Below are 27,943 nucleotides of genomic sequence, written 5' to 3'. Positions count from 1 at the left end.
GACTATAACTTGTACTTAAATTCTATGTATCTTTGAAATTTGGAGTATTTTTGCTATAGTTTCTCATTTGATACCATCATTTAGAGACTATTACTTCGAAAAAGTTGATATAATCTTTCCCTATAAAATGTGAAACTCAAATTTAATATAACAACTAACAATTGGTTAATGTTTTTTATAATCATTGATCTGATTTATGAAAGCTCAATTAAAGTGATGTTATGTGTTAGATCTGAAGAATGTGATTACAACAAAGGGCTTTAATCTTAGTTGTAAAGAATTTATTCCTAATTAATTTACCTTTTTTCTTTTTTATTTCACATTAATTGTTGTGACATTGATATACAATCTGATGCTTGTAATTGAAGTTGTAGGAGATTGGTATGTGATTGGAAAGTACTCATTTCAATCCTATAATCTGATATGTATAATGGATAAAGTAATAGTTTATGATATTTTAAACAGTTAGAAAGAAAATAATTAACTCAAAAAATTTTGTTTTTTTAATAGTATAGAGTGATTACAAGGTAATATAGGCTTAGAATTTTTCTTAGTTATTGATAATCCACACACCCTACAGATGCACATGTTTAATTCGGGACCTCTAAGAAGAATAACACTATTTTTACAATCGAAAAAAATATTATTTAAATATATAGAATTGTATTTTTTGTCTTTATTTTTAAAGGAATTTTAGTTATAAATTTATTATTATGATTTAATTTTAAAGGAAGTCAAAAGATTCTAAGCTAAATTTATTGAGTTTGAGATGTTTTCTAATGAAATAGACACCAAATTCGCATTCAGGAGGCCAAACCTAAGTGGATTAGAAATTTTTAGATCTAACAACCGACAAATAATGTCGAACGATGATGGCTGACGAAGACTGTGATGTGCGGTGGCTGACAAGAGATTTTGGTTGAATTTAATGGTGATTAAGGGATAAAATGATATTTCATATAAAGTTTAGAGTTAAAACGATTTATATTTAAAGTTTAAAGATCAAATTAAATATTAACCCCTTTTAATTAACATGACACGTTATTAAGCTAATATAAATTAACAATTCAGTGATCAAAATATAACAATCGATAACATTTGTGACCAAAATATAATAAATTGATAATATAAGTGATTAAAATGTAGATGTTTTAAATTTATGAACAAAAAAATCCAAATATGAAAATAAAGTGATCAATTTTAATAAGTTGTTATAAAAATTAAAATTTTAAAAAATTAAATTTATAAAAGAAAATTATAAAAAAATCTGGTAATTTAATTAACTAACCTAACGTCTTACAAAGATTCAGAAAAACCCAAAGCCAGAAGCCCAGCTGACTCTTCTCTTCTCTTTCCCAAATCTCAACTTACCGACTCTTGTTCTCTTCTCTCTCTCTCTCTCTCTTAAAACTCAGGAAAAGTGTGTGAATTTCACTGTTGTTGAAGTAAAAATGGAAGATCTTTCAAAAACACTTGATGGGTTCTCCTCCATGCTCCTCTAAATCACCTAAAAATCTTTCCCCCAGATTTTTAGCCATGGAAATGGAGACACATCACTAATTAATAGACACAAGTTTCTTGCAAAGCAATGCGGAAAAGAAGGTAGATTCCTTTGCAGTCTCTGATGATGGTGGCTGCATTGTCTCGTCCACCAACTCCTTCACAATCCCCCGTCGAAGAACCACAACAAGAAACAAATATCCATCGAAGAGAAAACCCAACAGCTAAAAGGCCTCCTCTTGAAGTTAATGGCTCAACTGTTACGAGGAAACCCAGAGGTAGACAAGTTTCTTCGAGATATTTGTCTCCATCTCCTTCTTCTACTTCTTCTTCTTCAGCAGCCAAGACGCCGGCCAGATTTCCTTCACCGCTTATCTCTCGTTCCACTAATACGATATCGACGGGTAACAAAACGGCTACGAGATTTCATTCTCCGCTTGTTTCTCGTTCAACAAACGCTAGTTCTACTTCAACGACGTCATCTTCACTTCCCAAACGGTCTCAATCTGTCGACCGGGGGCGGCCGGGGAGTCAATTGTCGCAAGGAAATAATGTTAATGGAGCCACGGAAATGTCAGCTGCTACCAAGATGTTGATTACTTCAACGAAAAGTTTGTCGGTTTCTTTTCAAGGTGAGGCCTATTCCCTTCCGATCAGTAAGACAAATGCTCAAGCGGGTTCTACTTTGATAAGGAAAGCAACTCCCGATAGGCGCCGAGCTACTCCGGTGAGAGATCACATGGAGAACTCGAAGCCGGCGGATCAGCAACTCTGGCCGGGGAGAACACGACCGGGACTCCGGGTTCGAATCTATTGTACAGGAGCTTGGATTGTAGTGGTGAAAGGAAGGTTGGATCTGGGGCAGTGTTGGTTAAGTCATTGCAACGATCAATGATGCTTGATGATAGCGGGAGGAGAGTTTCCTTTGATGGTGGTAGTAGATTGAGTTTGGATTTGGGAAGTTCTGAGTTATTAAAAGAAGCTAATAAACAAAACCCAGATTCCAATTCTTTAAATGAGGCTCATTGTGAACTAGTTGCATCTGATACAGATAGTATATCTTCTGGAGCACCAATTCTGGAAGCGGACGAAGTAGGAATTTGAAAGGAATGAACGGACCCCGTAATATTAACGTGTCTGCAAGGTTTTGGCAGGAAACTAATAGCCGTTTAAGGCCCGGGTTTGCCTTTGTCTTCAAGCCCAGGGTCTAGAATTGATTCTCCAGCTAAGTTTAGTCAGTCAAAAGGGTTTCTCGTGATGGTGCAGTGGCTTCTCCTATGAGGGCTAGTATAAGACTTGATTCTCCTAGTAAGCTTTGGACGTCTTCGACATCGTCTCCGTCAAGGGGACTAAGTCCTGGTCGGGTTAGGAATGCAGTCGGTGGTAAAGAGACGATTGGTAATGCTGTTAATACCCCTTCAATTCTAAGCATTTCAGTTGATATTCGGAGAGGAAAGAAGGGAGAGGATCGAATTGTTGATGCTCATATGTTGAGGCTTTTTTATAATGGTTATTTACGATGGAGATTTGCAAATGCAAGGGCAGATACTACTTTCGTCATGCAGAAACTGAATGCTGAGGTATGGTTACCCTCCCTGTCCACCTCATAATTCTCAATATGTTCAATGCTCATGCCTACTTGATTTTGGTTGTCTTTTTTATGAATGCTTCATTTTATTTCACCAATGTTAGTTTGGCAAGTGTTGCCGTAGTTCTTGCAGTATGTTCTTGTATTTGGGTGTTAAATTGCTGAATTCATGCATAGTTCCGAAGAAAGTGTTCCAGGTTCAGATGCCTTTTTTTTTATTTGCTAAAAGACTAGATTTAGTGATAGAAGGATCTTAAGGCAGTATGTTGTCATGCTTTTCGAATAGTAGTAATCTTTTATGTGGTCAATGATCTGTGAGTTGGCTCCATGCTGAAGATAAGCACTAGAACTCTAGGCAGCTTTGGCATGGTACTTATCCACTCAAGATAATGTAATCATTGAGAAATACATAATTATGAATGTTATTTAGCAGCCTCTTTTTCTCTCTTTCATTCTCACTGTTAGAAAGAGACTAGAGATGTAGACATTTTATCACATTGGTTAGATAAGCTTGCTCTTTGGAAAGCCTCTGTTGTTTAATAACGGACATTGTACAGTTATAGTCATTGGGTCAGATTCCGAGAAATGTTTTACTCTGACCTTATTATCATTCTGTGGTCCTTTAATTTTCCTTTCGAAAAGCCTATTCTGATTATTTGAGTTGTTATATGGGGTCAATGTGCAGTGAGTGTTCATTGTAAAACTGTATGAATTTGATCTGTAGGATTAAAGTAGTTCAATTCTGGCTGATCTTGTGTGTCGTTCTAGTCATAATTCTGAACTTATTAAGAGATTTTCAAGCTGTTTCAGTCTCTCACACTATTTACTGTTGTAGATCTGCTTAATGGAATGTCCAATGGACATGCATACTGGAAAAAAAAACGTTGAAATTAAAGATACACCTGGCGAGGAATTGTTTAAATTATAGATTGGATTCCATTAATATCTGTTGTCAATTGGACATGATGCTCTTATACTGTTCTTTGCAAGAGAGAACTGAATGATGCTGACTGTATATCAGTTAAAAGGGCCTATTCAAGGATTATATTAACTGGTAGAATCAGAAAAATTGATCTGCTTCTATTCTTTAGGATGTCAGCACTTCTTTGGTAACTACAATCATAATAAAATCGTGAGTTGAGATTTAACATGATCTGGTATGTTCATCACCAATGCGTTCTTATTTTGTATCAGAAAAATATTTGGAATGCATGGGTAACAACATCAGAACTGCGGCATTCTGTCACCCTCAAGAGAATAAAGTCGCTACTGCTGAGGAAAAAATTGAAATTGACTTCCATCCTTAAAAAACAAGTATGTTTCGAAACTTAAAATTTCTCTAAGTATTGAACCAAATCCTTGTAGACTTTTTCGCAGACAACTGTTTCAACTATCTGATTATGGATTTACCTTCATATTTATCATATCACTTTCATTGTTTTTCTTTAAAAATACAACATTGTTAGCGACTATGATTAGAATGAGATTATCAACTCTAGGACTTGATCTTATAATGAGGAATTGTGTTGTTTCCTGCAATGGTCAAGGGGAGCTGCCTGGCTTTTAATGTCCAATAATCCACTTAGATACCTGCTTAGAAGCAGTCATAATTTGCTTCATCATAGAATGAGTAAGTACTCAATATTGGTACTTATTAATGAAGACATTAAATTTCGATCATGGATATTATTCATGTAATATATATTATATTATATTACATAATGTACATGTTTATTTATTTATTTATTTATGATACAGGCCCGATATTACAAGTCCAACAATAGCCCAAGTCAGCCCCAGACCCACGTGCAGATCAGCTCCCTAGGGTTTCCAGGAACCCTAGCGCCGCATGCTCATCCCTCGTGTCAGCGCCGTTTCCAGAACCGAGCCCCCACGCCTCACGAGTCTTCACCATTCACGCCTCTCCTCCGTGCTTCTCGGCAACACACCAACAACGTGCACATTTGGAAAACAAGAACCCAATATTAGAATTCCATTAGGACTCAAATATATAATCTAAGAATAGGTTTTTTTTCCAGTATAAATAAGGGTAATCAAACTCGTTGTGGGGGCACGATTTACACTGGATTCACACACGAGATCACTGTGTAACAACCGCTCACACACAGTAGCCAAGAAAGTCCAAGCCCTTGTAAAGATCTTCGAGAGAGATAATAAAAAAAAGGTAGCTTTTTACCTTGTTTGTTGTTTTTCGCCTTTGCATGTTGTTATTCTTTGATGTTTGGCTTAGAAAAGTCCCCAAAGAAAATCTTTTGGCCGATGAAAAGATGTTTTCGTTCGAGATCGTTTGTATAGATCTACGAAAACCCGAGGCCTTTTTTTTGAAAAACCAACTTGATTTTCAAAACAAGGAGAAGAAAAGCATTCGGAAAAGTAAAAAAATCTTTTGATTTTGCCGCCGATGAACGGCGGCCGTCGCCGTTCAACGGCGGTGGCGAGGCGGCGTAGGGCGGTCGGTTTCTGGATTCTTGAAGAATCCGACCGTGTTCTTATTTTTGGAGAACACTTGAGAGTGTTTTCAGAGAGGAGAGAAGCATTTTTGGTGAAAGAAGAGAGAAAATGATTGTTTTTAAAAATTTCTTTGGCATATATATTAAGCCCAGCAGACCAAACTGGCCCGACCCATGCTTATATCAGATCCGCGTATTTTGTAATAAATTAGGATAAACTACCCTTTTGGTCCCTCCTTCCTTAAAGGTCTGTTATTTTGGTCCCAAATCCGATTTTAAACTCCGATTTGCTTTCAAATTGGCCACTCGATTTGCTTTTCTTTTCATTTTAATCCTTATTATATATATACATACTAAATTATATTTTCCTATTTATTTACTATATTTATCTATTTTTGGTGTTTTTTTATTTATGTTATATTATACTATTTTTTATCACTATTTCTTATATATATACGTATAGATATATTACTATTAGTACTTTTTTTTTCATTTTCATTTCATTTTGTTTCCTTTTATTATTTCATATTAATATCTTGTTTAAACGTTATTATATGTATATTTTGTTTCTTCCTTTTTTTGTTGTATTAATATATTTTATTTATTTATTTGTATTCTATTTTCCTAATGTTCGTGTATATATTTGCATATATTTTTATTGTTTTTTTTAATTATCTTATTGAATGTTATATTATATATATCACTAGTCTACCTAACATTTGAATTATCATTTTCTCATGGCCTCCCCTTGTCCACAATCTGACCAAAACTTCACCTTTCGGTGAAATGATGGTATTTCATCTTTTTAGATTTATAGGTTGTTTATTAGATATATGCATATATGTATTATTATTATTACTACTTATTATATATATATTTTTTTTCATTTTAGTTTATCTTATTTTTTATTCGGTTTATTTAATAGTTTTATCATCATTTTTTATTTTTTTTATTTTTTTTAAATTTATTTATTTATTCCTTTCATTTGATTTATTTAGTATTTTATTTATTTATTTATTTCTTCTAACATTTTAACTTTGTAGAGAAACTCTCAATTGATCAAAGGTAAGCAATTAGGATAAGAGTTTTATCTTTCAATTTAAACTTTCAATTTTTCTTAATTTAAGACAACTGGAAATTATATAGTACCGAAAGGGCAGTTCAAGGGTGCTAACTCTTCCTTGACTGTAAACGACTCCCGAATCCGACATATCTTTGGTGACGTAGATCAGGTAAGAAATAAGGTATCCGGTCAACCTATTTATTTTTTTTTAAAATAAATGATCGGTGGCGACTCCAATCCACATTTTTCTAAGTCGAAGCCCAATTCTGAGGCCCAACCGAAAGACGGTTGCGACAGCTTGGCGACTCCGCTGGGGACCCAGGTAAGTGAGTCAGGCTAAGGTAATTTCCAGTTGTCTTTTTAACGAAAATGGCAAGTTTAAATTTTAAGGTAATATTTCGATCATTTTTACTTACTTTTGATTATATTTTCGAGTAAATAGTTGGACTAATCGTTTTCTCATGATTTCAGCCTTCAAAGTTTTTTTTCATCTAAGGCTCTATACCCGAGCTCCAAACCCTGTTTTAAGTAGGGGTGAAAGCGACGCCTTCGCGTAAATTTATTCACCGTGCGGGCCTAGCAAGTAGCCTTCGGGATTCATATACCTTATGTCTTCGTGTGAATTTATTCACCGTGCGGGCATAAGGGAATGTGTCCTCTCGAGTTTAACTTAGTCCACACAAGCCTGTGATGGGTTTAGGACTAAGGGTCTGGCAAGCCCAATGGGGCACCGACAAGGAGAACTCGGGTACCGTTTTTTTAAAACCTAAACCGGGAGACCATGAAGAATTAGAGCCTACCCCGAAACCACGTTCCAAAACCTATGATATTTTTACCCTAACCATGTTTTTTTTACGTTTTTTCCTTCCGTCATTTTTTTATTTGTATTTTTATTTTACTAACGTTTTTGCCTTTGTGTTTGTTTTCTAGCATTTGCATCATTACAAGAGGCTATTGATCCCTAAAAAGCGTTTGTTATATACAAAATAATTCGAATTAATGGACAAAGGTGTTGTAATACAAAAGATTGAAAATACTGAGGCACGACTATGGTCCGAGAAGACTCAGAAAGAGAAGGGAGACAGTCTTCAGGGAAATTATGTGTCAGAGCTGGTTAGTCACGCCGCTGTCAGCCTGAAACAGAATGATGTCCAAGAACTGCGAAACATTTGGGACAGTTGGAAGAATGACAGAAAGCAGAAGTTCAGCCAACGATATGGTGATATCGCCCTCTTGCTCCATGTTAAGACTGATAAGCCCCTACTCCGAGCATTAATTCAATTCTGGAACCCGGGATATAGTTGCTTCACCTTTAACCGGGAAGACATGGTGCCTACTATCGAAGAGTATACTACTCTACTGCACTGCGAAGGCATTAAACTAGAGAGAGCATATATCAAACACATCAAGAGTCAGCCTTTCAAGAACGGACTGGCCAAGATTGCAGGGGTTGATGAAAAGTGGGTAACTGATCGACTCCGGCATAAAGGTAGCGGGGAAGGAATCGAATGGATCCATATAAAGCAACTAATGAAAAATCACCCTGATGAGTGGAAGACTGTAAACCTTTTTGCACTAGGTTTGTATGGTTTGATTGTCTTTCCGAAGGCTTTGGGTTGCATTGACGCTGCCGTGGTAGAACTGTTTGAGCAACTCTCAAAACGAGTTAACTCAGCACCAGCCATCTTGGCCGAGACCTTTCGATCTCTCAACCATTGCCGAAGAACTGGCGGAGGAAGATTCACCGGGTGTATGCAACTCCTTCAGGTTTGGATTCACAGCCACTTCTAGAAGACTAACGGGGTTGCCTACCGTCGTTTCAGCACCACCTATTCACCTCTAGGTGAGTTCATCACCTTGAAATGGCATGAAGGCGCTTCGAAGGAAAAATGGATGAAGGTCTTTACGCATATTCAGGACCGGGATATTGTCTGGAGAGCCCCTTGGTTATTCCTCAGCGACGTTCTTTTCCGATGTGGTGATTCTAACACTGTGACCCTACTTGAACTTTGGGGAGCAGTCGGGTATGTACCGTTATTAGCACTTAGACAATATGGGGCACGTCAGTTTGTCCCAGCAACATACGGATTAGCTAGGTCAGAGTTTGAGTATCACGGTGACAGCTATAAGAAGATGATCAAAGAAGCAGCCGATTCATGGAGGAAAATATTCCGGATGGATGTTGTAGCTGCCAGAAGCATGCTTACTCCTGATTATGTGGAGTGGCGAAGGTTGAGGAAAAATGACAATATTCCGGTGCCAGACTGTGAGGACACCCGTACCATGGAAGAACATATCAAGCATGTCCCTTCTGAGCTTGAGATAGCCAAGACCGAGTTTGAAGCTATGAATAGCGAGCTGAAGCAGAGGATAAAGGAACTTGAAGCTGAGCGCTATCAGTGGAAGCTAGAGGCCGACTCTCAGAAAGATCGAGCAGATAAATTGGAAAGAGAACAGAAAAGAGTCCGTTTTGAGCTCGAAGACCTGAGAAAGGGGTATCAAGATAAAGTAAAAGATAACTCCAAGTTGAAAGTGGCTTCCGAATACTGGAAAGACGAAGCTCATAGCCTGAAAAGGAAGTTCGAGGGGCCTGATGAGAGAGCTTGGAAGGAACAGATGAAAACTGCCCAAAGACGCTTGGCAGGTAGTTAGTATCAAAACCAGCGCTTGAGAGTTCGGGTAGCTGACTTAGAAGAACAACATGAAAAAGATGGCAAGGCAATAGTTGAGTTAGAAGCTATTGTAGATGGGTTCAAGAGACAAGCAAACGAGCTGCAGATAGTGCCTTTCGACGGAGGATTACAATGGCGTTTCCGTTGGGAGCAAGCACAGCGAAGGGTGAGGGCCCGAGATGCAACCATCCGAGATTTCCTGGATCAAGTGCAAAAAGCAGCCCGTCATCTTCACGGCCTGGCAAGGGAAGCTGGAGTGGTTCGACAAGGCATTCAACCAGTGACAGATGAAGGCAGGAGACTTGTCAACCTATTGGAAGCTGTTCGGGGTCTAGAGGATTTAGTCCGAATGTACCTTTAATTTGTTTTATGTCTCTAAAAAGATAAAATATTTTTGTCTGAATAAGGATTATTTATAATAATGGACACTTTTTGGATCAGTGCCTCTAAATTGTATACATCATGCATCACATATTTTGCATTTTATATTTCAATTCTTTCTATATTTTTACATTTGTATTAACCAACAGAACATGTCTCAGACACCAAGCTTACCTCCACAAGCTCAAGAAACACATCATCCGCACAATACCCGAACAAAAACGAGACAAATGGAGGCCAGAATGGAAAAACTTGAGGAGAACATGGCCAAACTACAAAAAGAACTGGAAGATAGAATGGCTCAGAACAGTAAAAGCACCCTAGAGTCCATCATGAAAAACCAGGAGTACTTGGTCGACCAAATTGTGGCCAAGTTATCGGGTTTACAACAAGCCAGTGCAGCAGGGGCAGGTTCCTCTGAGGGGATAACCATATCACCAACTCCGCAAATGGTTATCTCACCCGGAGTATTACCCGGGGACTTATCCGCTATTAAAGGGAAATCTGTATTACCCGAGGACTCATTCGCTACCAAAGCAAAAATTGCACCTACTGTTAAGATACAAACTTCTACGATCATCCCTGACAATCATCCGGATGATTACCATGTCCCAGATTTTGATGAGGAAGACAAAGCCAGAAAGATGGAGGAGAAGATAAAGATGTTAGAAGACCAAATGAAGATAGTCAAAGGGGATCATGACTTTTATGGGGTAGATGCGATGGAGCTAAGCCTGGTTCCAGATTTGGTGCTCCCGCCAAAGTTTAAAATCCCTGAGTTCGAGAATTTCGATGGGAACAGCTGCGCCTCAGCCCACATCACTATGTTCTGTCGAAAAATGACAGGATATGGGGGAAATGACCAACTTCTGATCCACTGCTTTCAGGAGAGCCTATCCGGTTCAGCTATCCGGTGGTACAACCAGCTCAGCTGAACTCATGTCAAAACATGGAAAGACTTGGCCAAGTCTTTCTTAGAACAGTATAAGCACATTAATGATATGAGACCAGACCGAGTTATGCTGCAGAGTCTGGAGAAGAAGCACAATGAGAGTTTCCGACAGTACGCACAGAGATGGAGGGATTTGTCTGTGCAAGTTCATCCACCCTTGGATGAAAAGGAAACTAGAAAACTATTTGTACATTTGTACAGACCCTGAAGGCACCCTACTTCGGGCACCTGGTGGCAATTACATCGGGAAGCTTCTCAGATTTAGTCATGGCTGGTGAGATGATCGAATTAGCCATCAGGCAAGGAAAGATTGAGGGAGGAGATTCTAGTAAGAAGCCTTCCATGAGGAACAAGGAGCGAGAGGTCAATAACGTCAGCACTTATAATGCTAACAAGGGTGTTACAATCTCGGGTCCAAATGCCACAGCAGGTGTACCATCCGGTACTTCTAGACAGAATCAAAGAGAACCAAGAAAGGAAAGAGAGAGGGAACCATTCGATCCCATTCCCATGATATACAAAGAGCTATACCAACAGCTCTTTGACACTCACGCAGTGTCACCTTATCCTATGGATCCAATGAAGCCCCCTTATCCGAAATGGTATGACGAAAACGCTAACTGCGAATATCATGGTGGTGTGCAGAGGCATTCTATTGAAAATTGTCTCACATTTAAGAGGCTGGTACAACGAATGCGGAACAAGAATTGGATTACTTTCGACTCCGGAGCACCAAACGTCACCCAGAATCCCTTGCCTAATCATCAGGAGACAGGAATCAATGCAGTTATTACCGAAGGGGGCAAGAAAATCAAAACCAGTGTTTCAGAAATTAAGGCTCCTTTGGCTTGGGTATGGAGGCAAATGGAAAAGGTGAAGCTCATTGTACCCTATTCTGATATATCAAGAAATGAAGATGGTAACCACTGCTGTTACCACAACAAAGAGGGGCATAAAGTGCAAGATTGCCCCGAATTCAAAACATTAGTCCAGCTCATGATGGACAAGAAAGAGTTGGAGTTCTATGAAGAAATTCAGGATTCCCCGGAAGCAGACATCTGTGCTACTGGAGAATCATCAGACAAAAGATTCGGTAGGGGTCGTCCTTTGATAATTACCCCTAAGGTAAAGATGACAACAACAATGCCAACTAAGGTGGTTATTACAACACCTCGACCTTTTCAGTACAAGGACAATCGGCAGGTGCCGTGGAAGTACGGATGCCAGGTGAGCACTTCTAAAGAATGTGACAGCAAAGTGGGGCAAAGATAACTAGAGCCCTTCAAGGAAGACGTACTGGCTATCAATGAACCTATAAAAGAGGAGGAAGCTAAAGAATTCCTCAAATTTCTGAAGCATAGTGAGTACAGTGTTGTAGAACAGCTCCACAACTTTCCAACACGCACTTCAATATTGGCACTTTTGTTAAACTCAGAAGCACATCGGGAGGCACTGTTGAAAGTCCTGAATCAAACGTTCGTGCCATAAGACATACCAGTCAGCAAGATGGATTGGCTGGTTAACAATATTCAAGCTGATAATCTCATCTCATTCTCAGATGATGAGATTCCATCCGGAGGGAGAGGCCAAAAAAAGGCATTACACATTACCACCTACTGTAAGGAGCATGCTTTACCAAGTGTTTTACTTGACAACGGATCAGCCCTGAACGTAATGCCTTTGGTTACATTAAAAAGACTGCCAATAGATACCTCACATATGAGAGCATGCCATAATGTGGTCCGAGCATTTGATGGGACCAAGAGAGAGGTTATTGGCAAGATCGAGGTACCATTAATGATCGGGCCAACCACCTACAATGTCGAGTTTCTGGTGATGGATATCATGCCTTCTTACAATTGTCTTTTGGGAAGGCCTTGGATCCACCAAGCCGATGCAGTACCATCCACGCTGCACCAAAAAGTAAAATTTGTGATTGATGGAACCTTGGTGATCATAAATGCAGAAGAAGATATCGTGGCAAGTGCGTCCACGGATACTCCATACATCGAGGTAGATGAGGAAGCGGTAGAATGTTCATTCCGTTCCTTAGAATTTATAAACGCCACGTTTGTGGCAGAAGGAAGAAAGATTCATGTACCTCGACTCTCCCAATGCACCAAGATGGAGATCAAACAAACATTGGGATGTGGTGCCAGGACCGGAAGAGGATTTGGGAAGTTTCTACAAGGAATGATCAATCCAATTCATCCTATTACAAAGATAAATCGGTTTGGGCTGGGTTTTCAGCCCAGTCATCATGAGAAGAGGAAGGAAATCCAAAAGAACCGAGATAGAAGAATAGCCAGGCTGACTGGAAATGAACTTCAATGGGAGCCCATGACATTCCCGCCTCTTTATCATACATTTAAGTCAGGTGGTTATGTGTTTGAAACCACCTCAGCAGATTTAGAAGCAGCTTTGGAAGATCTGAGCATCAATGCCTTAACCACCAAAAATGTTGATAATGGAGATAGATTTGGGATGTGCCCTCTGCCACCTGGATTCGTGTCTAGTCGATGGTCGGTCGAAGAACTACCTGTGGTTTACAAGAGTCTTTCAGAGTAATATTCGAATTATCCCTATTTGCCTATACATTTGCCTATACCCGGGGCAATAAGTGATCTTTTATAAGGGTGAATGAACATTTTATTTAAGTTTAATAAAAGATGCTCTTTCTTTCTTTTTCCATGGCAAACAAATTATTCTTTTATTTCCTTTTAAATTCATTTCCCTCCTTCCAATACTTCATTACCTTTTGCTCTTAAATTTAGTTCTTGACCATTTCGTGTGGGATATTTTCCTCTCACGCATACAAATTTTTCTCTTCCCTCAGGTCTCCAGATAACGATAATGTAGGCACTGATGATCCTAATCCGGAGGTGGATTTTGAATCAGTCATTTGTCTCGGGGAATTTGATGAGGGCGAAAATGAAGAAGAGTGTAACTTGCCTACCGAATTGTTGAGAATGGTAGAAAGAGAGGATAAGCAAATATTGCCGCATGAAGAGACGATCGAGACCTTGAATCTAGGGACTGAAGAAGATCGAAGGGAGGTTAAAATTGGCACCACACTTTCGAATAAAGCAAGACAAAATCTGATAGTCTTACTTCAAGAGTACAGAGACGTGTTCGCTTGGTCGTATCAAGACATACCGGGGCTAGACACAGATATGGTAGTTCACAAACTGCCAATCAAACCAGAATTCAAACCTGTACAGCAAAAACTGAGAAGAATGCGACCAGAAATGCTCCTTAAGATCAAGGAAGAAGTCAAGAAGCAATTCGATGCCGGTTTCCTTCAAGTGGCCAAGTATCCAGAGTGGGTGGCCAACGTAGTGCCAGTGCCGAAGAAAGATGGGAAAGTACGTATGTGTGTCGATTACCGGGACCTTAACAAGGCAAGTCCCAAGGACAACTTTCCTCTACCACACATAGACACTCTGGTGGACAATACAGTCGGGAACGCCTACTTTTCATTCATGGATGGATTTTCGGGGTACAATCAGATCAAGATGCATCCTGAAGACATGGAGAAGACCACTTTCGTCACAATGTGGGGAACTTTCTGTTACAAAGTGATTCCCTTCGGGTTGAAGAATGCTGGGGCAACTTATCAGAGAGCTATGGTGACCCTGTTCCACGACATGATGCACAAAGAGATCAAAGTTTATGTTGACGACATGATTGTCAAGGCACAAACCGAGAATAAACATGTCGAGAATCTGAGGAAGCTCTTCCAGAGATTGAGAAAGTTCCAACTGAGACTAAACCCTAGCAAGTGTACCTTCGGGGTAACATCCGGAAAACTATTAGGCTTTATAGTCAGCAGGAGAGGCATTGAGGTCGATCCTGATAAGGTTAAGGCCATCCAGAATCTACCTCCACCACGAACCCAAAAAGAAGTCCGAGGTTTTCTGGGCAGACTAAATTACATAGCTCGGTTCATCTCTCAGTTAACCGACAAGTGTGACCCCATCTTTCGTCTCCTCCGAAAGAATAGCCCTTGAGCATGGGATGAAAACTGTCAGTTTGCATTCGAGAAAGTAAAGGAGTATTTATCACACACTCCTATTTTGATGTCCCCCATCCCGGGCAAGCCTCTTTTCTTATACCTGTCTATATTCGAGAATTTGATGGGTTGTGTCCTAGGTCAACATGATGAGTCTGGAAGAAAAGAGAAAGCCATCTACTACTTGAGCAAGAAGTTCACAGATTGCGAGATCAGATATCCTCCCATTGAGAAGGTTTGTTGCCCTTTGAAGTACATGATGGGTGTACCTACTCTGTCTGGAAGGTTAGCCCGGTGGCAGATGCTCTTGTCAGAATTTGATATCGAGTATGTGAGCCAGAAAGTCGTAAAAGGAAGCGCCATATCAGACTTCTTGGCAAGCAGAACCGATGAGAACTATGAGCCGCTGGACTTTGATTTCCCAGACGAAGACTTAATGGCTATATCCTTAGAGGAAGCAGACACTTCAGCAGACAATTCCTGGAGAATGTATTTCGATGGTGCATCAAATGCATTAGGACACGGCATCGGGGCAATATTGATCTCCCCGCAAGGGAGTCACTACCCATTTACCAGCAGACTAAACTTCGATTGCACCAATAACATGGCAGAGTATGAAGCATGCGTTCTGGGAATTCGAGCTGCACTGGGGCAAAGTATAAAAACCTTACGGATATACGGAGATTCAGCCTTAGTAATCTATCAGCTCCGTGGAGAATGGGAAACCAAGGATGTAAAACTGATAGAGTACCAGAAGCTAATACTAGATATGCTCAAAGAATTCAATGAAGTCACCTTCCACTATGTACTAATAGAAGAAAATCAAATGGTTGATGCCTTAGCCACCTTGGCAGCCGCATTCAAGGCTGGCGGGGAATCTAAAATGACACCAATTGATATGCAGTCGTATGAGTACCCAGCTCATTGTTACCAAATCGAGGAGGTGAAAGACACTAAGCCTTGGTACCATGATATTCTGCAATACATCAAGCATCATAATTATCCAGAAGAAGCCACCGAAACTGACAAAAGAACCATTAGAAGGATGGCAGCTGTATATGTCCTTGACGGGGAGGTCTTGTACAAGAAAAGCCATGATCAAGTCTTGTTAAGGTGTGTCGATGCAGAAGAAGCAAAAATGATTGTGGAAGAAATACATGACGAAGTTTGTGGAACACATGCGAACGGACACATGATGTCAAGACAAATAATGAGATGCGGTTATTTCTGGTCCACACTGGAAAAATGATTGCGTCAACTACGCTAGAAGGTGTCATAAGTGTCAGATTTACGGAGACAAAATAAATGTTTCACCCCATCCACTACATGTGATGACGTCACCTTGGCCTTTCTCTATGTGGGGGATGGACGTTATCGGGCAAATACATCCAAAGGCTTCAAATGGTCATCAGTTTATCCTTGTGGCAATCGATTACTTCACAAAATGGGTAGAAGCGGCATCATATGCCAGTGTCACTCATTCCACTATTTGCAAGTTCCTAAAGAAAGAGATCATATGTCGGTATGGTCTACCTGAGAGGATCATCACTGATAATCCTACAAACTTGAACAACAAAACGATGAAGGCTGCCTGTGAGCAATTTAACATAAAGCATCACAATTCTACTACCTACAGACCAAAGATGAATGGAGCAGTAGAAGCAGCAAACAAGAACATTAAAAAGATAGTGAAGAAGATGACTGAAACCTACAAAGACTGGCATGAGAAGTTGCCTTTTGCTTTGTTCGCCTACCGAACCTCGGTACGAACTTCGACTGGGGCAACTCCATTTTCACTCGCTTATGGGATGGAAGTAGTTCTACCCATCGAAGTAGAAATCCCATCACTCCGGGTCTTGACAGAAGTCAAACTAGATGATGCAGAGTGGGTGCAATCCCGATACGATCAGTTAAATCTGATAGATGAAAAGAGGCTGAAGGCCATTCACCATGGTCAAATCTATCAGAAACGAATGATTCGAGCACATGACAAGAAGGTGCGCCCAAGGATATTCCGTGAAGGAGATCTGGTGCTAAAGATAATATGGTCAGTCCATAAAGATTTCCGAGGAAAATGGATGCCAAATTGGGAAGGACCTTATGTCGTGAAGAAAGCCTTTTCCGGAGGAGCGCTTGTCCTGACTGAAATGGACGGACCAGAATTGCCATACCCCGTCAATTCGGATGCAGTCAAGAAATACTTCGCTTAGGATGAAAACCCGAGAGGGCGTCCTAAGTCGAAGAGACAAAGAGGAAAAAACAAAAAAGCAAAAGACGTTTAGGGTGAAAACCCGAAAGGGCGCCCTAAATAGAAAAAAAGAGAAAAAGAACAAAAAGAAAAGAAAAAACAAGGTGGGTTCAAGATGAAAACCCGCAAAGGGCATCTTGCAACCAAGGACGGGTCCGAATGGAAAACCCGAAAGGGAGATTTGGATATTGACTCAAGAAATCCATACAGTGGAAACTTCCCGACATCTGAATCTTCTACCAGTCTCAGCAAGTCGGAGAAAGGCTGTACTCTCCTAGACATTGTCGCATTTTCAAAGACCTTTTGGCAAAGGCTGCATTCAAGGTCACCTGACAGCTTTTTCAGCTCAGAAGTGCCCACATTATCGAGATTTAAGACATTCATTTACGCCTCATCATGTATTCATTTCCCAGAATATTTGTCATGAATTGTTTGTTCTTTTTTCCATGAATAAAAGACAATCTTTTTCTCTAAACCAATTCCTTTTGAGCATCTTGGATTGAGCTTAAACTTAATGATTATTTGCTTTTGCAGAAGATAGTCGTATATTACTGTACAAAGATTCATTGAAAAGTACAGGTACTTGGAAGCCAATCAAGGCTCAGGCACATACTCGGGATGGTCGAGCAGCATTTCTCAAGTCAAAAATAGAATGTGCACGTCTGATTTGAACATTTGAAGAACTCAGAACTCGAAGATTCCAGAATCAAGGTTCTAGAAAAACAACCGGAGATTGAGATTTCCCTTCGGAACCAAAAAATAACACATGTTGCATATACATTTTAGGCATACCTAAAGGCATGGCATCCATCTCATCACACATGCATAACTTCTTCAGGTTTTAGCTAGAGTCCATTTCAACTTCGCAACGAAGGATATTGAGCTCAAAGCTACACAATCAACTCGAGAGTAGATTTCAACTTCATAGGGTATCTAGCTCAAAACCCAAATTTCACGATAGAGGGGTCTCTACGGTTTCGACTTCACGGCGAAGGGAATCATGTCCACCCGCAAAATACAATACTTGGATTTCAACTTCACAGCGAAGGATATTCAAGTCAAGGCTCAACTTCACGACGAAGGGGCCATCCGCGATTTCAATTCCACGACGGAGGATATCGTGCCACTCAAGACAACACAAGTTCAACTTCACGACGAAGGGGCCGCTGGTTGTCAACAAAATTTCCCAGTATCAGACAACACAAGTTCAACTTCACAACGAATGGGCCGCTGGTTGTCAACAAAAATTTCTCAGTGTCAGACAACACAAGTTCAACTTCACGACGAAGGGGCCGCTGGTTGTCGACGAAAATTTCTCAGTATCAGACAACACAAGTTCAACTTCACAACGAAGGGGCCGCTGGTTGTCAACAAAAATTTCCCAGTTTAAGACAGCACAAGTTCAACTTCACAACGAAGGGGCCGCTGGCTGTCAACAAAAGACTTCCCCAATTTCAGAGCCAATTTCAACTTCACAGCGAAGGATATTGGACTCGAGACAACGCAAGTTCAACTTTACGACGAAGGGACCGCTAGTTGTCAATAAACAATTTTCCAGTTCCAAAACCAATTTCAACTTCACAGCGGAGGATATTGGACTAGGAACAATACTTGGATTTCAACTTCACAATGAAGGATATCCAATTCTCAAGCTCAACTTCACGACGAAGGAGCCATATACAATTCCAACTTCACAAACAGATTGACCCAACTTCGCGACGAAGGAGTCATCTGTAACACCACAGTCTTCAGGTTAAGGGTCACCTTCACGACGAAGTACCTTGAACCAGAAGATGATTCAGAGGCCACTTGTCAAAAGCTCGGAGTCCAATTTCAACTTCACAATGACGGATTTCGTGCTCAGTTTGAACTCAACCTCACGACGAGGGAGTCATTTCATGATTCATATTGACAAACCAGTTTCAACATTAGGTCTCAACCGCAGAGGATATTCAATATGGTCGAAATTCATGTCTTTTAATCTTTGCTCTATTTTCGTTACACGACAATGAGCAAAGAGGGGCAGCTGAAGACATTAAATTTCGATCATGGATATTATTCATGTAATGTATATTATATTATATTATATTATATTATATTATATTATATTATATTATATTATATTATATTATATTATATTATATTATATTATATTATATATATTATATTATATTATATTATATTATATATATTATATTATATTATATTTATATTATATTATATTTATATATTATATTATATTATATTATATTATATTATATTATATTACATAATGTACATGTTTATTTATTTATTTATTTATGATACATGCCCGATATTACAAGTCCAACAATAGCCCAAGTCAGCCCCAGACCCACGTGCAGATCAGCTCCCTAGGGTTTCCAGGAACCCTAGCGCCGCATGCTCATCCCTCGTGTCAGCGCCGTTTCCAGAACCGAGCCCCCATGCCTCACGAGTCTTCACCATTCACGCCTCTCCTCCGTGCTTCTCGGCAACACACCAACAACGTGCACATTTGGAAAACAAGAACCCAGTATTAGAATTCCATTAGGACTCAAATATATAATCTAAGAATAGGTTTTTTTCCAGTATAAATAAGGGTAATCAAACTCGTTGTGGGGGAACGATTTACACTAGATTCACACACGAGATCACTGTGTAACAACCGCTCACACACAGTAGCCAAGAAAGTCCAAGCCCTTGTAAAGATCTTCGAGAGAGATAATAAAAAAAAGGTAGCTTTTTACCTTGTTTGTTGTTTTTCGCCTTTGCATGTTGTTATTCTTTGATGTTTGGTTTAGAAAAGTCCCCAAAGAAAATCTTTTGGCCGATGAAAAGATGTTTTCGTTCGAGATCGTTTGTATAGATCTACGAAAACCCGAGGCCTTTTTTTTGAAAAACCAACTTGATTTTCAAAACAAGGAGAAGAAAAGCATTCGGAAAAGTAAAAAAATCTTTTGATTTTGCCGCCGATGAACGGCGACGAGGCGGCGTAGGGCGGTCGGTTTCTGGATTCTTGAAGAATCCGGCAGTGTTCTTATTTTTGGAGAACACTTGAGAGTGTTTTCAGAGAGGAGAGAAGCATTTTTGGTGAAAGAAGAGAGAAAATGATTGTTTTTAAAAATTTCTTTGGCATATATATATTAAGCCCAGCAGACCAAACTGGCCCGACCCATGCTTATATCAGATCCGTGTATTTTGTAATAAATTAGGGTAAACTACCCTTTTGGTCCCTCCTTCCTTAAAGGTCTGTTATTTTGGTCCCAAATCCGATTTTAAACTCCGATTTGCTTTCAAATTGGCCACTCGATTTGCTTTTCTTTTCATTTTAATCCTTATTATATATATACATACTAAATTATATTTTTCTATTTATTTACTATATTTATCTATTTTTGGTGTTTTTTTATTTATGTTATATTATACCATTTTTTTATCACTATTTCTTATATATATACGTATAGATATATTACTATTAGTACTTTTTTTTTCATTTTCATTTCATTTTGTTTCCTTTTATTATTTCATATTAATATCTTGTTTAAACGTTATTATATTTGTATATTTTGTTTCTTCCTTTTTTTTGTTGTATCTTAATATATATTTTATTTATTTATTTATATTCTATTTTCCTAATGTTCGTGTATATATTTGCATATATTTTTATTGTTTTTTTAATTATCTTATTGAATGTTATATTATATATATCACTAGTCTACCTAACATTTGAATTATCATTTTCTCATGGCCTCCCCTTGTCCACAATCTGACCAAAACTTCACCTTTTGGTGAAATGATGGTATTTCATCTTTTTAGATTTATAGGTTTGTTTATTAGATATATATGCATATATGTATATTATTATTATTATTACTACTTCTTATTATATATATATTTTTTTTTTCATTTTAGTTTATCTTATTTTTTATTCGGTTTATTTAATAGTTTTATCATCATTTTTTTTTAATTTATTTATTTATTCCTTTCATTTGATTTATTTAGTATTTTATTTATTTATTTATTTTTTCTAACATTTTAACTTTGTAGAAAAACTCTCAATTGATTAAAGGTAAGCAATTAGGATAAGAGTTTTACCTTTCAATTTAAACTTTCAATTTTTCTTAATTTAAGACAACTGGAAATTATATAGTACCGAAAGGGCTGTTCAAGGGTGCTAATCCTTCCTTGACTGTAAACGACTCCCGAATCCGACATATCTTTGGTGACATAGATCAGGTAAGAAATAAGGTATCCGGTCAACCTATTTATTTTTTTTAAAATAAATGATCGGTGGCGACTCCAATCTACATTTTTCTAAGTCGAAGCCCAATTCCGGGGCCCAACCGAAAGACGATTGCGACAATTAACACATAAAACATGGCCAAAAAATGGAAAATTAAAGTTTTTCTTCTTGTATGCCGTAGAGAACGGGCCAGTGTTTGATTTATATGAGTATCGTGCATCTTCTAGAGGTAGAGGAAGTAAGAAATCAAAAAGCAAATAAGAAATCAAGGAAAGTCAAGAAGAGAAAATTTTGTACTGTTATATATTTTTCCCAAAAGGAAAAGGGCTGTTGATGATTCCTTAGATCCTCCGTTGCCGTCCCTCACTTCTTACTGCATGCTAGTTACAGGCTTAATCCTTTCCACTCTCTGTCACGAGATGCTGGCTTTATAGCATGAATCCTCTTCATGACAAACTTTTTATAATTGGTGAATGCAGATAGCTCATTTAGAAGCATGGGCCCTCCTCGAAAGAGACCACTCTGGCTCTTTGCTGGGAGCAACTGAAGCTCTAAAGGCTAGTACTGTTCGACTTCCAATTGCTGGAAAAGCCACAGTAAGTTTCGTCCCTTTTTTCCCTTCTACTTTCCAATGTGCAATGTGTTAATGATTCAGTTCACGACTATCGGTGTGGTTTAAAATGTTGCCCTTGTTCCTCTTTATCTTCTCTGTTTTCTCTTATAATAGGTCGATATCCAAAATCTTAAGGATGCTGTCAGTTCAGCAGTTGAGATGATGCAGGCAATGGCATCTTCGATGTGGTCACTATCAAAGGTAATTCATTAATTCAATTTTCTAGAATCTTAGTCTTACAAAATAAAAATCATAAAGTTATTTTATGTGGTAAGTGTCTGTAATCATCGAGTTCTTTACAAGCCACTTGTAATGTTTTGGTCTCGGGATATGACTTGAGTCACTACACGATTAACGAGAACGTCAGAAGCGATTGCCTTAACTTTATTCTTAGAACAGCCTATGATGTTGGATAGATCAGCTCATTGAAGGGAGATTGAAACCTCAGGACTCACAAAAAGTTACCAAGATCTTTTAGTTTTTTTTTCTCTTAATTCTAACTTGGTTTATTCAATTATCAATTCGCCTCTTAAATAAAGAGGTTACACAGTTTAAATGGAAGACTTAATAACCAAGTAATCCTACTAAGGAAATACTTCTGAAAAAGCAAGAAATACTTGTAATCTCAATATTTTCCTAATAATGATAAAACTGATATCTCAATACTTGTAATTTCCTTTTCGAAACAGTTTATTTGTGTTTGGCCTGACCTTTCACTTTTAAAACGGAAAATCTACTTAATTATCTAAAGTATCTTTTGTCCCTTGCAGGTGGAGGAAATGAATTCTTTGGTGGCCGAACTTGTGAGCTTGGCTGCAAAGGAGAAGGCTTTGCTTGAACGATGTAAAGACTTTTTGTCTGCGTTAGCAGCCATTCAAGTAAATTCTGTGTTTTGTTTTATGTTCCAAGCTTTGTTTATGTCTTCATCTGCCGACGTGGTTCATTATGAATATTTTCAACAGGTTAAGGACTGTTGCTTGAGGTCACATATAATACAACTAAATCGTGTACCTACACGACCAGCAACCTGACGACATGTGTGTAGAACTGATCTTATTTGACAACTCACCCTAAATGCTAACATTACATCCGATCTCATGTTTCTTGCAATAGATGGAGGCATCACCTGGGCAAAGTCAGCGGCTGAATATATCAGTTTTGTCTTCTCATTTTAGCAGTTTTAGAACCAGTTGTCTTCTTTCATGATCAATTGGCTTTTCCTCTCAACTGATTTATGTATACAAGAACTGCTGATTTTAGTTTTTAGGTAAAAGAAAGCATTGTATGTATAAATATGTAAGTCATCGATAACCAATTGTATTTCTTGACCTACATAGATCAATCTTAGCATGATCTTGTTGATGCTTGTTAAACTTAAATCACATTCCATCTTTTTCCTCTCCGAATGCATGAGCCGAGTGCACGAAAATGAATCCTGCTTCCTCTCCGAATCGAATAAGCCTTGTTGATCAAACAGCCATCAACTGTTATGGAAATTGGTAATAGATGAATTATGTTTTCCATGCAAGATAAATTGAGAAGGAAGCTTGAAAACCATGTAGAGAATTCAAGTCATTTTCGTTGTGTTGGTTAAGAACGGATAACATGAATGGCTGCCTGCTCTGCATGTGTTTTCCATGCAAGGTAAATTGAGAAGGAAGCTTGAAAACCATGAAGAGAATTCAAGTCATTTTCATTTCGTGTTGGTTAAGAACAGATAACATGAATGGCTGCCTGCACTGCATGTGTCTTCAATAAGCACCCCTCAAATTCATTATACAGTAACCACTCAAATTCATTGTAAAGTGGTTCGTTCATGACTATATATGCTTTCATTTAGCTAAATTAACATTAAACTAGTTCTTGAATTTAGTAAAAGCTTCATAAAACCAAACACCAAAAAGCCTGCTGCTATGTTTTCCTTGCATTTCTACTTTAAGAAACCGAATGCCTTTTATTTCTGGATGGTGTTGATTTGGCTTCTTCAGGATTGACTGAACCGAGACTCTCAGATGAATCTGAACCACTGTTTTCACCTTGGGTTCCTTTGCTTGACCATATCTTTGAAAACATCCTCTTGGACTTAAGTAAACCTTTCATTTTACTAATGGCGGCTCTATCGACGCTATTTCTACTATCTACACCATTTCTCTCACTCCCTCCTATTCTGTTTCCCGTCCTCAAGGCAGCTATTTCCCCTTTCAGGGCATTGAGTTCCTCCGCTGTGGCCACTGCATCCCAATCTTCCTCCGGGTTGGTTGCTGCTGACCTTGAGCTCCCGTGAGATCTGATATTTAGATCCTTCAGACCTCTAGGCAAGTCGGGAGTGCTACTCCCCGATGAAGGAGTAGCCCTAACCTGCTCGAAAAACAGAACCTGCACAACTACACGCAACGGGAGCCTATCGTTTTGCACAGCGTGCATACATGCATCAACTGATAGTTTCTTGCAGTCCATTAACTTGCATATTCTTTTCCTCTCATTCTTGCAGATCCCTGGGTGCTCCTACATTGAAGCCGAGTAGAGTTAAAGAGGTATAGAAAAAGGCTGACGGTGTCAGTTCTTCATTTAGATCGAATTTTACCAAAAGCTTTCTAAATCCTGAATTTGTATGTTCAAGTTTAATAAAATAATAATTTGGTGTGAATTGAACAAATACTTATGCAAGATTATCACCTTAAGAAACATGTCAATGGCTCGATAAAGCCCGTCATGAGAAGGCCGAGAGATGCAAGACACCATTTCTGCAAGGTCTACAAACTTTGACAAGGGCAACTTGGGATCCTTCGCGATTTCAGCAAGGTAAGCATCTATCAATTTCGCCACCATCAGCTTGGAAGCATCGGTTAAAATCCCGGGTCTTTGTATCTCCTGGACCTCATTTTCTTCAGATTCGAATTCAGCATTCTGATCTTGCATCAGAAACTCTCTCACCATTTTATGTACCGTAACAACATCGTACATCACATCTTCTCCTTCACGTGCTCGTATCAAAAGATCGTTTACAGATGCCTCCTCCAGTTGCTGTCCTATTCGCCTTACTAGTTGTTCCTGAGCCATCTCTCCCAAGTCAACAACGATGGCATCTTTCAATAACTTCAGCAAGAAACTGCAAGATACACTTCCTTTCTCCGCAGGCAACAACCAAACAATTGTATCAACCATTGACCTATACTTGAAGACATCCCCAGAATGAATCACACCTTTACCGAAAACGGGCAACCTTCTGTAAGAATAAGCTTTCAAAGCTTCTCCGATCACTTCATGCGACAGCATTCCTTTTGTCTTAATATTCATTATGACACGCTTATACAAGTCTATTTCGAGTTCACACAAATCTTCGACCCACCAGTCCTTTGGCACAGATCGGCTTCTGAAACCATCAACGCTCGGATCGTTCCTGTTTTCCTCAGGGAGCTTTCTTCGGTTATAAGTGTAGGACCAATTAACCTTGGAAACATCAATGCAAGCCCTGGTAGCTATAGCATCGATGCAAAGACCGACCACCTTCAATTCCTCGGATAATGGTAACATGGATTTCGTGGTCTGAAGAACAATGATCGAATCCTTCCAGCTGTGGAAGATGCTGGAGTTGAGGAAGACATCGATCTTGTAAATTAGGTTCCCTTTTTCAATGGTCTCATGCATTCCTAAGTACTCGGCCGCACATCGAGCAGCGACAACATTGTAAGCGTTAAGGGTGACAGTCATGCTGTAACAAAATTTGGAACATATCTCGAAGGCAGCTGGACCTCCGGGAATGTCGGAAATCTGAACTTCATCATTGCTTTCCTCGCTACCACTTGCAACCAACTTCTGCAAGCATGCACTTTTTGACAGAAGAGGAAACTGCATACATTTTCATTTAAGTTATAAGTTCAGATTTCATGTAAGGTATATTGAAACGCATTCTAGCAAGGATGTTTCTCCCAAAGACAGTGCTCGAACATAGACAGAAATTTACGTAAACAAGACGAAAATACATACCTTGTGCAGATAAAACTTAACATCCCCGACAGTGACAGTCACATCGGTTGCGAGCTCACTTGCCACGTATCTGATATCGAGATATAAGTCAATGCATTACCACATCCGAATAATACAGCAAGAAATAGGACTCAGATTTCGTCGTGGCACGATTAGCATCCTAAGGGGGAAATCTCATCAAATTTTAACCGGATGATGTTATGATTTAATTTAATTTAGAGCCTCAACCACCATTCCCGAGGTTGCTATTGCTTTAACAAATTCAGGGTCGAACACATCACTGTCATTATAAAGAACCGAAAGTGGAAGATTCTCTGTATCTTCTTAAGCAGAAATTAAACTACCTATTACTGGATCTCAAGGATCATGAATCTGAAATCATAACTATTTGTGTCACACACAATCAGTTAGTATAACCCTATTATGCAGAAGGCCATTAAGTATAACATAAACAGGAACAACCATAGAGGATTTAAGTGAAAAAAAAAGGAAGATCAAAGTCGAAACCAAAGAAAACACTTGAATGAAGAGATGAGAGGAGCATAACAATTCAATGGCCGACAAAATCTGCAAATCACATCAAACATTCTACGGTATACCGATAAATCACACAGTCCCAAGAAGATTCCTAATTTAAGCATAAACCAAAGAGGCATCGCTACCACAATCGTATGATTTTCGAGTTTGCAGTTGAAATGAATAAAAATAATGGACTCAGACAAGAGATTATCACTTACTGGTCCAAGAGATCTTACCTCACATTGTTCCCTTCGCTCTGAAAGGTATCCGGCTTCGATCCAAGCTTCATAAACTTCATATTGGCAAACAAAAAAACTCTTCACTCTCTAAAACCTCAATCAGCTATTCAGATCGAATCACAAATGAATCAAACACCAGGCACTCAGCTAGCTGCTACTCGCATGGTGAATGAAACATAACACCAACTCGACGAAAAGTTACCAGAAGTGGTAACCAACACCCCAACTGTGGGGACCAAGCTTTCTGAATTCAAACAGCTTTCGGTGATTCCAGAGACCGAAGACCGATCCAGAAGAAGGGAAGGAATATATGCTACGAAAGCAACCGAGGCAGGAGACGGTCTGAATAAGAGAAAGAGATAGATAACTGGAGAAATGGGGGATTTTGAGTTTAAGAAAAGGTTCTTTTGAATGGCAAGAGAGCCATGAAGAGGAGGTTTCCTTTGTTGACGGCAAAGCCCACCGAGTCCGGGCGCACTCGGTCGGCTTAGGAGACAAACAACAGACTTTTTACACTAAAATAATTCCCAAAACCACAGACTATCACAAGCACCAATCTGACTTCACTATTTCTTTATTTCTCACTGATTACTCAGTTTCTTTGTTTCCCCCTTTTAAAAAAGTACATAAAAGATTCATATCACCAGGACCTTTTAAAGCCCTTTAAAGGTTCAAGTTCCAAACTTGACATATACTAATCATATATATATATATATTACCGTTGGAGTCTGAAATCCTGCAATGGAAAACAGCATCTTGGAATCAGTTGAAGAAACCACCAAAACGGTAGACAACAGGCATCTACCTTTATTATTATTATATTTTCATTCAGAGCATGGGAATCAATGAAAAAGGATAAAATTATAGAGGTGCTATAGTAATGAACAATGAAATATCAACTCCCATCAACAACAAAAAATAAACATCATTCACCAATTGAAGCTGAAATCTGAGGAATCTGCCAGAATATAGCACGGAAATCTAAATTAAATAACGAAATTCCAACACTAAAGATCAGATTTATTTTTATATTTGCTGTAAAAAAATTCACAAAACCCCACCACACCACATTAATGGGAAACTGGGAAAATGCCCACAATCAACTTGGAATGTAAAAAGAGAATAAAGTTAACCCCCAAAAGCAAATGCTTGCATCAAGCACGAACCATGCAACCTCGCTGGTTAAAAGATTGTTACTTGAGGTCCTGAGTTCGAATAGGAGGTGTACAATCATTCATTGAAAGTTTTTCGAACATATATTTCATTGTATTCACATGTACTAATAAAAAAAAATCGATAGCATCAAATCTGCAAACCCCATACAAACAGACAACCAAAAAATGTCAAAAGAAGAAATTACCGAGGAATTTTTCACCACCATTGCAAAAAAAATTGTGTCAAATTCATGAAGTAAAGAAATTTACAGACGAACCCCACAAAAAAAGAACCAAAAAC

At 38.8% G+C, this 27,943-nt stretch overlaps 1 protein-coding gene and 1 pseudogene across 1 annotated transcript; one reads left to right on the top strand and one right to left on the bottom strand.

Moving 5' to 3' along the window:
- The first annotated feature begins 1,400 nt into the window (after nt 1-1,400).
- On the top strand, nt 1,401-22,891 carry LOC120202226 (annotated as a pseudogene).
- A 583-nt stretch (nt 22,892-23,474) lies between these two features.
- LOC120202223 (BTB/POZ domain-containing protein NPY2-like) lies at nt 23,475-27,222 on the bottom strand. The gene is made up of 4 exons (XM_039202678.1): nt 26,486-27,222; nt 25,731-25,800; nt 24,420-25,592; nt 23,475-24,248 (listed from the first exon to the last, which is right to left on the bottom strand). Exons 1-4 carry the CDS (start codon nt 26,545-26,547, stop codon nt 23,679-23,681), a joined length of 1,875 nt encoding a protein of 624 aa, XP_039058609.1. The 5' UTR covers nt 26,548-27,222; the 3' UTR covers nt 23,475-23,678.
- Nucleotides 27,223-27,943: the final 721 nt, after the last annotated feature.

Source organism: Hibiscus syriacus, unplaced genomic scaffold, assembly GCF_006381635.1.
Source record: "Hibiscus syriacus cultivar Baekdansim isolate YM2019G1 unplaced genomic scaffold, ASM638163v2 tig00008289_pilon, whole genome shotgun sequence".
NCBI classification, from domain to species: domain Eukaryota; kingdom Viridiplantae; phylum Streptophyta; class Magnoliopsida; order Malvales; family Malvaceae; genus Hibiscus; species Hibiscus syriacus.
The sequence above is the reverse complement of the archived record's forward strand: the minus strand, read 5'-3'. Positions and strand labels throughout refer to the sequence as shown.